The sequence below is a fragment of the Chaetura pelagica genome, unplaced genomic scaffold (assembly GCF_000747805.2).
Source record: "Chaetura pelagica isolate M959 unplaced genomic scaffold, ChaPel_1.0 scaffold284, whole genome shotgun sequence".
Lineage (NCBI taxonomy): Eukaryota > Metazoa > Chordata > Aves > Apodiformes > Apodidae > Chaetura > Chaetura pelagica.
In genome coordinates this window covers 21115-33254 of record NW_009953066.1, presented here as the reverse complement: position 1 = coordinate 33254, position 12140 = coordinate 21115, and the positions used below count along the sequence as shown (strand labels likewise).

The 12140-nt window shown below is 52.8% G+C and overlaps 1 protein-coding gene across 1 annotated transcript in view; it reads left to right on the top strand.

The window, feature by feature from the left end:
- The window catches only part of SETD2 (SET domain containing 2), a 57210-nt gene that overhangs the window by 28712 nt on the left and 16358 nt on the right, over positions 1–12140 (top strand). Inside the window, 4 exon segments of the mRNA XM_009996798.1 lie at positions 6559–6604; positions 6751–6756; positions 7014–7194; positions 10551–11226. Of these exon segments, the coding sequence (XP_009995100.1) occupies positions 6559–6604; positions 6751–6756; positions 7014–7194; positions 10551–11226 (909 nt within the window).

Below are 12140 nucleotides of genomic sequence, written 5' to 3'. Positions count from 1 at the left end.
GGTGGCAGCAGAACCAGTGCTTTTCCCTCTTGGCATCATAGGAACAAGCATGGCAAGGTTTTCTCAATGTCCTTTCAAGGACTTAGGCTTTAGTAGCTACGGCTGAGGGACAGAAGAGGGGCTTAGCCAGCATGGGTTTATCAAAGGGGAGGTCCTGCTTGACCAACCTGATCCCTTTGTCTGACCATGTAACCTGCCTAGTGGACAAGGGGAAGGCTGTGAATGTTGCCTGCCTGGACTTTGGTAAAGCCTTTGGCACTGTCTCCCTCAGTGTTCTCCTGGAGAAGCTGAAGAATTGTGGCCTAGACAAGTGTGTTGTTCACTGGCTGGATGGCCAGGCCCAGAGAGCTGTAGTGAACGGGGTTGGGTCCAGTTGGTGGCCAGTCCCCAGTGGTGACCCCAGGGCTCAGTTCTGGGGCCAGTCTTGTTCAACATCTTTATCGATGATCTAGATGAAGGAGTTGAGGGTTTCATCAGTAAATTTGCAGATGACACCAAGTTGGGTGGGAGTGTTGATGTGCTAGAGGGTAGGAGGGCTCTGCAGAGGGACCTGAACAGCTGGATCCAGGGGTTGAGGCTCTGCAGAGGGATCTGGACAGGCTGGATCCAGGGATTGAGGCTCTGCAGAGGGATCTGGACAGGCTGGATCCAGGGATTGGGGCTCTGCAGAGGGATCTGGACAGGTTGGATCCATGGGCCAAGGCCAGTTGTCAGAGGTTCAACCAGGCCAAGTGCCAGGTCCTACACTGGGGTCACACCAACCCCCCAGTGCTCCAGGCTTGGGGAGAGGGGCTGGAAAGTGCCTGAGAGAATAGGACCTGAGGGTTGGTCACAGCAGCTGGAGATGAGCCACGGTGTGCCCAGGTGGCCAAGAAGGCCACCAGCATCCTGGCTTGTGTCAGCACTGGGGTGGCCAGCAGGAGCAGGGCAGGGATCACCCCCCTGTGCTGGGCACTGGGGAGGGGGCACCTGGAATGCTGGGCTCAGGGCTGGGCCCCTCAGGACAAGGAGGACATGGAGGGGCTGGAGCGTGTCCAGAGAAGGGCAAGGGAGCTGGGGAAGGGGCTGGAGCACAAGTGTGAGCAGGAGCAGCTGAGGGAGCTGGGGGTGTCCAGCCTGGAGCAAAGGAGGCTGAGGGGAGACCTCATAGCCCTCTACAACTCCCTGAAAGGAGGTTGCAGGGAAGTGGGTGTTGGCCTCTTTCTTCTCCCAGGTGACCAATGACAGGAGCAGAGGAACCAGCCTCCAGTTTTGCCAGGGGAGGGTTAGATTGGATATTAGGAAGAATTTCTTTGCTGCATGAGTGGTTGGGGACTGGGACAGCTGCCCAGGGAGGTGGTGGAGTCACCATTCCTGGAGGGATTTAAAAACCATGTAGATGAGGCACTTCAGGACATGCCCTAGTGGGCTTTTGTTTAAATATTTTTTGGGGTGGAGGTTGATGGTTGGACGTGGTGATCTCAGAGGTCTTTTCCAACGGTGACAATTCTGATTCTGAGGGCACTGTTGGCTTCAAGCAGAGCATGTGCTTCAGTAGCCTTGGGCTCTCAGGCTGTCTGGCCCTTGGGGTTTCCTCAGTGTTTACACCAAAGCAAGGCCTTGAGATCCTGCAGCTTCACTATCCAAGCCATGGGATTCTTGGGAGGACCTATCCCATAGTCTAAAATCTGTCCTGTGGTGAGCCTGTGTCCTCTGACTAATGCCACATGGACACAACCAGCATGGCAGCACTGGCTGCTGCAGAATGTCCCACCATGGTTGTGCTCTGCTGCAGGTGGGATGGAGCTTTTGGCATCTTCCTCCACTCCTGGATGGGCAGAGGACACCCTCACCTTCTGGGGACAGGGCATGTGGGAGCTGCAGCTGGGTAGGAGTTGGAGAAGATCTTTTAAGAAAAACCTTTTGAAAGAGCTAAGTGTCTTGGGTTTAGAAGGTTTGACTTGGGCACTTGTAGCTTCACAAGTCGTGAGCAGTGACTTGGATTTCAAGGCTCAGGTGTTACCCCAACTTTGGCCAAGGTGGACTTTCTCTTTTCCAATGATAACACCCGTTCTGTGACCTTAATTATCAGCCTGGATGGACACAGCAGAGCTTGGGTGTCCCAGGCAAGCAGAGCTTCCCTCTTCCCCTGAAATAGTCTTTTCCAATCACATCTGATGGATCTTCCTAGGACAGCCTCATGGAGCTGCTCCTGCCTGTCCTGTCCCCAGACAAGCCCTCCTGAAGAGATTGGCTCTTGCTGGGGCACACACATCTGATACTTGAATGAAGAAGCTTCTCATTTGTTAGAACTTAGAGCAAGAAATAGTTTGTGGAGACAATAGGCCCTGGGGAGCAGCCAGGCTCTTGTTTGTGGTGGGTTTTTTTGGCCTTCAAGCAGGGATGTTGTGGCATTAGTCTTGTTTTTTTATCCTCTCTGTCCCTTGTCCTCCATGTGCAGGAGGGATGGGGGGTTGCAGTGGGAAGCTGTTGAGAGAGGAGAGGAGGGAGGAGAGCAAGGAAGAGCAGATCCAGCCCAGGCTGGTGGAGCCAGCCTGGTAGGGGATGGGTTTGGTTGCCTGGTGCTTCTTCAGCAAGCCAACAGAAGTTCGGGCTTAGGTGAGACAGCATGGTCTGCAGGTCATCTTGGCTTTGAGCACACAACTTCTGCCAACCTCTGTGAGCTCCAGAGAGCTGCAGGTGGCTTCCCAGCTCCACCTTCAGGCGTGGGACTCAGCCAGGTCCCCAGCTGGGAGACAGGTCTCCTGAAGCACAGGCGAGCAGCTGGGTTGGCAAAGGTTGGTGTAGAAGACCCATCACCCCTTTGCCAGCAGAGCTTGAGTTGGCCCAAGCACAAGATGAGCCTCTACCCACTTGTGCTGTTGTTTCCCTGCACCCATGGTTGGTGTCCATTGGTCTTCTGCAGTTTAGTCCCATGAAATCCCAAGTCCTGGCAGCTAAGGGATAGATTCCTGGAGAGGCCTTCATCAGGCACCATCTTCCTCCCCTACCGCTGCATCCATTGAGTCTGGAGACCTTTCTGCAGCTCTTGCCTCTCCCAAGCCAGGGGTGGGTTTGTGTCCTGCAGCTGGACACCCTAAACCCTGGTTTGGTTCTGATTTTCTTTGTGACAGACTCGTCCCACTTTTCCTGCTGTGTTTAATTTGCTGTGCAACTCATGAAAAGTTGCTCGGGAAGGTGCAGAACCGTGTGGCCTGGGCTCAGCAGCTCTGCAGGCTCCAAGCCAGCAGCTTCTGTCTCCAAAAATAAAACAAGCTCTTCTTTGGAGTTCCCCCTGCCTCGGGGCTGCTCTGGCCACCATCTGGTTCTCATGGAGCAATTCTGACATGATTCCTCCCTCCGTGCCTGGATCAAAGACTCTGCTGCCTCTGTCTCCACCGGAGCGACGCTGCAGGCTCTGCAGCCCCTGGATGGATCTGCAGCTGCTCTCCAGGAAGATGAAGCTCCATTTTTAGCTTCTCTTTTGAGCTGCCTGGGCCTTCATTAGGGCAAATCCAAATGGATGGGATGGATCCTACCATGGGTTCACTCATTTTCCCCCTCCAGTGCTTCCTGTCCCTCTGGTCACAGCTGTGTCTTTCAGGGGAAGATGTTTTCCCCTACTTAGGGAGGGCAGATGCTTTCTTGCCCCTTACACGTTCAACCATCTGTGATCTTGAAGCTTCAACTTGTTAGAGAACACGTGTGAGCAGGAGCAGCTGAGAGAGCTGGGGGTGTCCAGCCTGGAGCAAAGGAGGCTGAGGGGAGACCTGCTGGCTCTGCAGCTGCCTGAGAGGAGGTTGGAGCCAGGGGGGTCGGGCTCTGCTCCCCAGGAACAAGGGATGGGACAAGAGGAACCGGCCTCAAGTTGTGCCAGGGGAGGTGGAGGTTGGATCTGGGGAACAATTCCTGCCTGCCAAGGGTTGTCAGGGCCTGGCCCAGGCTGCCCAGGGCAGGGGGGGAGTCCCCATCCCTGGAGGGCTTTCCAAGCCCTGGAGATGGTGCTGAGGGACATGGGGCAGGGGTGGCCTTGGCAGGGCTGGGGGAAGGGTTGGGCTGGATGATCTTGGGGGTCTTTTCCAAGCAAAACAATTCCATGATTCTTTTCTATGACCCAGTTATCTGTGCTAAGTTGAAGTTGCTGTTCTGTAGCTTTGGCAGCTGCTCTTCAATGTTGTGGTGAACCTAAAGCAACATCTGGCAGGAATGGGCAGTGCTGTGCTTGCCAGGCTCACTTACTCAAGGTGGCCCCTGGCCACCTCCTGTTCCAATTGGCCCTGTTTTCCAGTTGTTTGCCTTTGCATTTCCTGATATTTCATGGGAGAAATAATTTGAGGAGCTGGGGTGGCTAGTTTAGCTTAGCTCTTCCCTTCACTGTGTTGTCCTGGGGCTCTCCTGGCTGAAGGTTCATCCATCATCTCATGGCTTTGTGGCTCCTCATCACACCTTCTCTCCTGTTGATGGGAACACAGCATGGGGTGGTTTTTGGGATGTGCTCCTCAAGTGCTGTGTCTGAGAAGGAACTTCTTTTGGGCTGTGAATGTGAGAGTGAGAAAATAAATGGAGAAAACCCATCACTGGTGGGTGAGTTGGGTTGGCAGAAGTCACACTCATGGTCTTCTCCTTCCTGTGGGAGGCAAAATCATCCCTGCTGCTGGACAGCAAGTAAATAACATCATCTAGACTTTATTATCCCAGCTGGCTCCTTCTGCATCCCCTCCCACCCCAAGCCCTGAGCTGCTGCCTGGTTTCTTTTGTTAAGAACACACTAGATTTGGGGTCTTTTAATCCCCAGCAGGATGAATAACATAATTAAGAGCAATTAAAAAAGGGGTGTGTTTGCACATTCCTCACGTCTCTCCTCATGGCACAGGTGTTTGTAGACACTTGTCACCATGTGTGTGGTGGCTCCACAGAAAAACTAAATAGATATTTAATTTTTTGGGCCAAAATACCTATTTTTTTTAACCTTCAGCAGTGCTTGGGAAGCAGTTTTGTCTTGAGAACAAACCCCCCAGGGTTTCTTATCCTGTCATTTCCTTTCACCAAGGGAAAAGGTATTTTCTGAGCCCATAGGACACATATTTTTTTTTCCTGAAACAATAAAAGTGGGACTTGCAGACCTGGGCTCTTGTTAACTCCAGTGCTAATGAGCCATCCAGGCTGGTGCAGCTGGGCAGCCCAGTGGACATGGGGGTCAACTGATTTTCAATCAGCTTTAAAAAAAATCAAGTAGGTTTTTGTGTGGAAACTGAGCATTTTTATAAAGTTGAGAGTCAAGCTGAGATGAAGCTGCTTCTTTGATTCTTGTTTCCCCCCATCCCTGGCAGTGTTGAAGGGCAGGTTGGATGGGGCTTGGAGCAGCCTGGGCTGCTGGGAGGTGTCCCTGCCCATGCAGGGGTGGGATTGGATCTAGATGATCTTCAAGGTCTCTTCTAACCCAAACCTTCCATGATTTCTGAGCGTGGGGAAGTTTAAAAACACCCCCTAGATGCAGCCTTCACTCCCCCAACGAGTGGTTTGTGGAATTTTGCCCCCCTTCTGCCTCATCCTTGCCCTGAATTAAAGGGTATTTTAGTGCTTTATTAAAGGTCCTTGGTGGTTTTGCCCCTGAGGCCAGAGGAGGAGGGGTGGTGGCTGTTGGTAGCTGAGCTCAGCAGCCTTCAGTAGGTGCTTGGTTGAAGGGGTCTACTCAGACTTGGGAGGTGACCTCCTGATCATTTCCCTGGGGATGCTCCAACATAAAACATCAGGTTTTGGCAACATCACAGAAAATGTGGTGGACCCCATCCCTGATGAGGCTGGGGGGTGCTGGGAGAACCCCAGGAACCTTGCCCATTGGAGCTTGGGTGAGCAGATGATGGCCACCAACACAGTCTCTGTTTCTGCAGTGTGGTGAAACTGTGGAGTCCTAGAATCATCGAGTATCTCAAGTTGGAAGGGACCCATAAGGGTCCTCACTTCCCTCTCCCTGCTCCTCACAGGACTACTTAAGATCAGGACAGGTACAACAGGAGGTCTTCAGGCACTGGTGGTGACAGGCATGTCACCATGGTGGTGTTTGAGGACAGGTTGATATCCATGTTCAGCTTTGCTTTCCAGGACAGGGATTGGTGGCCTTGGATACCCCAACAAAGCGAGATTCAACTGGGCTCTGTCCCTGGGGGAACATCAGGGCTGACAAAGCAAGGGGTAGAGAAACCCAGTTTGCACCTGGAGGGTGGCTCGTTGAGTTCCAAAGATGGGTTTTTTCACTCTTCTGGCAGAGTTCAGGGGCTCACAGGACATCAGGTCCTGCACCTCTGCCTCTAGCACTCGGCCCAGAAATCCACCTGAACTCATCCAACACGAAATGTCAGAGACAATATATAGAAAGCACCTCAAGAATTTGCCTAAAACAAGAACTTTCCTTCCAGAGACCCTTTTTTTTTGGAGGGGGGGAGGGGGAGGTTTCTTTATGATTATGGTCAAAATGCTAAATTATTAGTGCCCTGTTTTGATCCTTGCAGCCCTGTGGGTATCAGGGGAGGTTCCTGTGAGTGGCTGGAGCTCTGACTGTGCTTGTGTCTTGCCTTGCAGGAGGTCTACAGGATCCCCAAGAAGAGTCAAGCAGAAAAGGAGAACAGTGGTAGGTACTCAGTGTTCTCCCTTGGGTTGTTCCCCTCCTAGGAAACCGCTTTGTTTTCCCTGGTCTGGGATGTCAAGGGATGTTGTGACTTTGGTGTTGCTGGTCATGGAAAGGAGCTCCTGTGAAGAGGGGAGATGTCTCAGCAGTGGGTGAAGGGCTGCCCTGAGGCTGATATGGGGCAACCTGTAACTTGGTGGGGTGGAGACAGTTGGCTGATGGATGGGGCTTGGGGCAACTTGGGCTGGTGGAATGTGTCCCTGCCCATGCAGGGGGGTTGGAACTGGATGATCTTTAAGGTCCAACCCAAACCAGTCCATGATCAATCCTACTGAAACTGCAAGAAGAGGGAGCGGGAAATACACGGAATTAGAAAATGCTCTCCTTTTTAACCCATTTTCCCCCACAGCTGACCGTGGGAGAGAGCCTGCTGGCCTCAGGGATCAAACTCCTACTCTGAAGAACCCCATCCTGAGCAGGGAGAGGGATCCTGAGAAGCAGAGCCAGAGTAAAGAGAAGAAGAGACGGAGGGACTCGCTGTCCCCTCCGTCCTCAGCCTACGAGCGAGGAACGAAGAGACCAGAGGACAGGCAAGTTGGTGGCAGAGCTGAGTATCTGACTGCTGGGCTGGGAGTGCTTGATCTCCTGTAGTCCTGGGGGAAAATGCTGGGAAAAATAGTCCTGGAGATCTTTGGGAAGACCCAGGGATGGGGAAGGACGTTTTGTCCCAGAGGAATCGCATCTGTGTGGTGGGATCTGTTGCCTGGTCTGGGATGGTGATTCCTTTTTAGCAAGGGGATGGAGTGATAAGACAAGGGGGAGTAGTTTTGGGAGGGGAGTTGGAGATGAGAGATTAGGAAAAAATTCTGTGGTGGTGGGGAGAGCCTGGCCCAGGTTGCCCAGGGAAGCTGTGGCTGCCCCATCCCTGGGGATGTTGAAGGGCAGGTTGGATGGGGCTTGGAGCAGCCTGGGCTGCTGGGAGGTGTCCCTGCCCATGCAGGGGGTTGGGACTAAATGATCCTTAAAGCCCCTTCCAAGCCAAAACATTCCATGATTTTGTGGTTCTATGATTTGGAACAACTCCTTCCTGGAAAGGGTTGTCAGGTCCTGGCCCAGGCTGCCCAGGGCAGAGGGAAACCCCCCTGGAGGGGTTTCCAAGCCCTGGAGATGGTGCTGAGGGACATGGGGCAGGGGTGGCCTGGGCAGGGCTGGGTTAGGGGTTGCACTCTGTGATCTTAAAGGTCTTTCCCAACCAGAAGGGTTCTGTGATACCAGGACTGCAGAGAAGAGCTGGATAACTGAAATGTAGGTGTATTTTCTGTTGGTGAGTTGGCCAGTTCAAAGAACAAGCAGTAAGAGAAACTCTTTTTAAGTATTACTTGTTGTCCCAGATGTGAAATGAGCATCAGATCCAGTGCACTGAGGAGCAGTGGAGGTGACAGTGGTGGCAGGGCTGGTCCAGCAGTGCAGGGATCAGCAGCTCCTGGTTCCCAGATACCCATTTCCTCCCTCAAAAGCCACTTCTTCATTAAGAGAAAGAAAATTATCCCCCATCTTGCCTTGCAGGGAGACTTTGGATCGTGTTCAAGGCAGTGAAAGCACCAAGGAATTTCCTTTAGAGAAGCCACTTTGCTGTTGTCCCTCTGAAATGGGCTCTAAAGCCACGGAGTAATTAGGGGACAATTGGTGGCGAGTCAGCCAGGCGAGGAGCTTCTGTCCTGTGGAGCTGCTTGAAACATCTGGATTAAAAAATCAGCCTGAAATCTGTAATTCTATAACGAGGCAGTGGGAGGGTGGAAATGTCCCCGAGGTCGTGTCGAGATGTTGGACAAGGAAGGAGTGAATAGTGGTGTTTTTTTGGGTTATTTTAATGAGAACAAATAATTGTGCCGGTGAGGGGGACGCCTGCTCTGGCTCTGCCCTCCTGTGGACTCGTCCCTCTTGGGGAGCAGTGCTCAGTGGGGTGCCAGGGTCCTTCTCTGGGGGTGCTCCCACTGCTCCCCTTTGTTTTATGTAGGGTTTAATCAGCTTAAATAGTAACATAAGTGGAGAGAGGAGCAGAGTAAACACCAGAGCATCACCCTTGGTTCTCTTCTTCCCATCCCTTCACACTGGCTGGTTCTGCTGTAAACTCCTCAGGCAAGACTGTAATTGCTGAAATTCTGTCCAGCTCTGGGGTCCCCAACACAGGAAGGACATGGAGCTCCTGGAGCAAGTCCAGAGGAGGCCCCAGAGATGCTGGGAGGGCTGGAGCAGCTCTGCTCTGGAGCCAGGCTGGGAGAGTTGGGGTGTTCAGCCTGGAGAAGAGAAGGCTCCAGGGAGAGCTGAGAGCAGCTTCCAGTGCCTGAAGGGGCTCCAGGAAAGCTGGGGAGGGGCTTGGGACAAGGGCAGGGAGGGATGGGAGCAGGGGGAAGGGTTTCCAGCTGGCAGAGGGAGCTGGAGCTGAGATGGGAGGGAGAAATTCTGTGCTGTGAGGGTGGGGAGAGCCTGGCCCAGGTTGCCCAGGGAAGCTGTGGCTGCCCCATCCCTGGCAGTGTTGAAGGGCAGGTTGGATGGGGCTTGGAGCAACCTGGGCTGCTGGGAGGTGTCCCTGCCTGTGCAGGGGGTTGGAACTAGATGTTTTTCAGGATCCCTTCCAACCCCAACTGGTCTGTGATTCTATGAATATAAACTCCTCACCTCAATAAGGTTTGAGTTCCCAGATTCTTGCAGCTGCTCTGGGAACGTGAGGGATCCTCTCCAGCCTATCTCTTGGAAGCCTTGTGCTTTTGCTGTACAAATGGAAGGCATGGACAAAGAATACACAGGACATCCTGCCTGCTCTGTAGGTTCCTTTCCATTAGGGCTGCAAAGCATTTTTGCTTATAATCCCTGTTTTACCACACTCGTAACTTCCCAAAATATCCACCTTTGAGCTGAAACTTTCCATGGCTGAGGGTTGATCAAAGTCCTGAGGTTTTCAACATTCCTTTGTTTTTTTCCTTCTTTATTAACTCCTTGGAAAAATCCCTCCAGCTGCTCTTCATCCTGGGATGAGAATTCTTAGTTGTAAAAAAAAAAATAACCAAAACCCTCCCATTCCATTTTATTCTTTTCTAAGCTGAATCTGTGGTTGGGTCAAGAGTGTCACTCCAGACAGCAACGGGCTGGTGGCAGTTCCCATCTGCTGGGTCATGTCTGCAGCTCTGCCAGTGCTGGAGGCTCCTAAAGAAGAAGCATGGGGTGCTGTCCCCATCAGTGAGCTGCCCTGGTCTTTGGGGGCAGAGATGCTGTGGTCTGAGCTTCACCTTCTGTTGGGAGAACCTCTTTCCAAAAATTTCTTTGTAGGTTCTGCTTTGGGAAACTATGGTGAAGGGTCTCCAGCAGGGGTTTGTGGTTCACCCTACTTATTCTGTCCTCTCCTCGGGTTCCTTGTTGGCCCTGGAGATGTTGTCTCCCCTCTCTGGTAGCTGACTGCTCCCTAGCAGGTCCTCCAGACTATCTCTATTGCATCTCTGCATCTTTATTAGCTTCATCATTGACCCAAAGTTGGTAAATCCAGTGGGATGTAGCTCATTCTCTGCCTTGGCCTCTTGCTGATGGATCACAGAGTCCCAGACTGGTTCAGGTTGGAAGGAACCATAAAGATCATCTACTTCCAACCCCCTACATGGGCAGGGACACCTCCTACTAAGCCAGGTTGCTTCAAGTCCCATCCAACCTGCCCTTCAACACTTCCAGGGAGGTGGCAGGACCAGTGGGTGTTTCTCCTCTCTGTGAGTTGCTGTGGTTGGTGAAGCAGCAGAAAACAAATTAACGTGTTTAGGAACTGATGCTGCCCTTGGGCTTTTGGGTGTGTGTGTCCCCCTCCCCTGGGTCTGCCACCACTGGTGGTGACCCTTTTGCTGCTGGAGCCCTGGACCTGCAGGTTTCTGAGGTCTCACAAAGCCTCCTCTTTCTCTCCCAGGTATGACACACCAGCATCTTCCAAGAAGAAGGTCCGGCTCAAGGACCGCAACAAGCTCTCCACGGAGGAGCGCAGGAAGCTGTTTGAGCAGGAGGTGGCCCAACGGGAAGCCCAGAAGCAGCAACAACAACTGCAAAACCTGGGGATGACATCCCCCTTGCCCTACGACTCCATGGGCTATGGCACACCCCACCACAGCTTCATTGGCTACCCACCTGGCTACCCCATGCAAGCCTACGTAGACCCCAGCAACCCCAACGCGGGCAAGGTGCTGCTCCCCACGCCCAGCATGGACTCCATGTGCTCATCAGCCACCTATGAGCACCCCCAGACTTTGGTTGGACACACAGTAGAATCAACCCTCACTCCTCCTCAGCCGGTACCAGTAGTCCAACATGTAGCAACCACCATGGAGGTCACCACCCCACAGTACATAGCACAAAGCGACACCGTGGTCCATCAAGAAGCCAACGTGGCTGTCCTACCTGTGGCCACAACTGGACCAGTGCAGAGCCAGAGCTATGGGGTGTGGGATTCCAGCCAGCAGCCCGTGGCTGTCCAGCAGCAGTACTCACCAGCCCAGTCCCAACCAGCCATATATTACCAAGGACAGACCTGTCAGACCGTGTACGGTGTCACCTCCCCCTACTCGCAGACCACCCCACCCATTGTACAGGTAAGTTCTGCTTCAAGGTGTGGGACACCCACAGGATGGAGGGAACCCACACAAATCACCTGCAGAACGAAGGGAACTGCCACCAAACACCCACAGAGTGGAGGGAACCACCATGAACTGAAGGGAACCACCACAAAACACCCACAAAATGAGGGGAACAACCACACAACACCCATGAAATGAGGGGAACCAGCACCAAACACCCACAAAATGAGGGGAACAACCACACAACACCCACAAAATGAAGGGAACCAGCACCAAACATGCAGATAATGAAGGAGCTCAGCACAGAACACCCACAAAATGAAGGGAACCAGTACCAAACGCCCATAAAATGAAGGGGACCACCACTAAACACCACAAAATGAAGGGACCCACCACAAAATAAAACCCACAAACTGAAGGGACCCACCACAAAGCAAAGGGAACCACTACAAGACACCCACAAACTGAAGGGTGGCCAAGCTCACTCTTTGCTAGTGCTTGTAATGTTTGAGCATCCTCCCCTGCTCTAGGGTGAAGATGCAGTAGCACTTCTCAGGTAACTTCCCATCCAAGAGTGTGAGGAGGGCACATTGCAGCAGAGAGGTTTGGAATCACAGAAGGGTTTGGGTGGAAAAGGGATCTTCCAAGGTCACCTAGTCCAAGCCTGCAGACAGCAGGCACATTCTCAACTAGACCAGGTGGCTCCAAGCCCCATCCAACCTGCCCTTGGACACTTCCAGGGATGGCAGGAAGGTGTCAGTGTTCAGCATCTCACCAAGGCCCAGTCCTTCCTAGCAGCAACATGATTGTGCAGCTCCTGGGGTAGCAAACAATGAAGGTCATTTGCTGGAACCCCACCTCAGTCTGGTGATTGCAGTTTGGTTTGGATGTTACCTTAAAATCCTGGAATGGTTTTGGGTGGAAAAGCC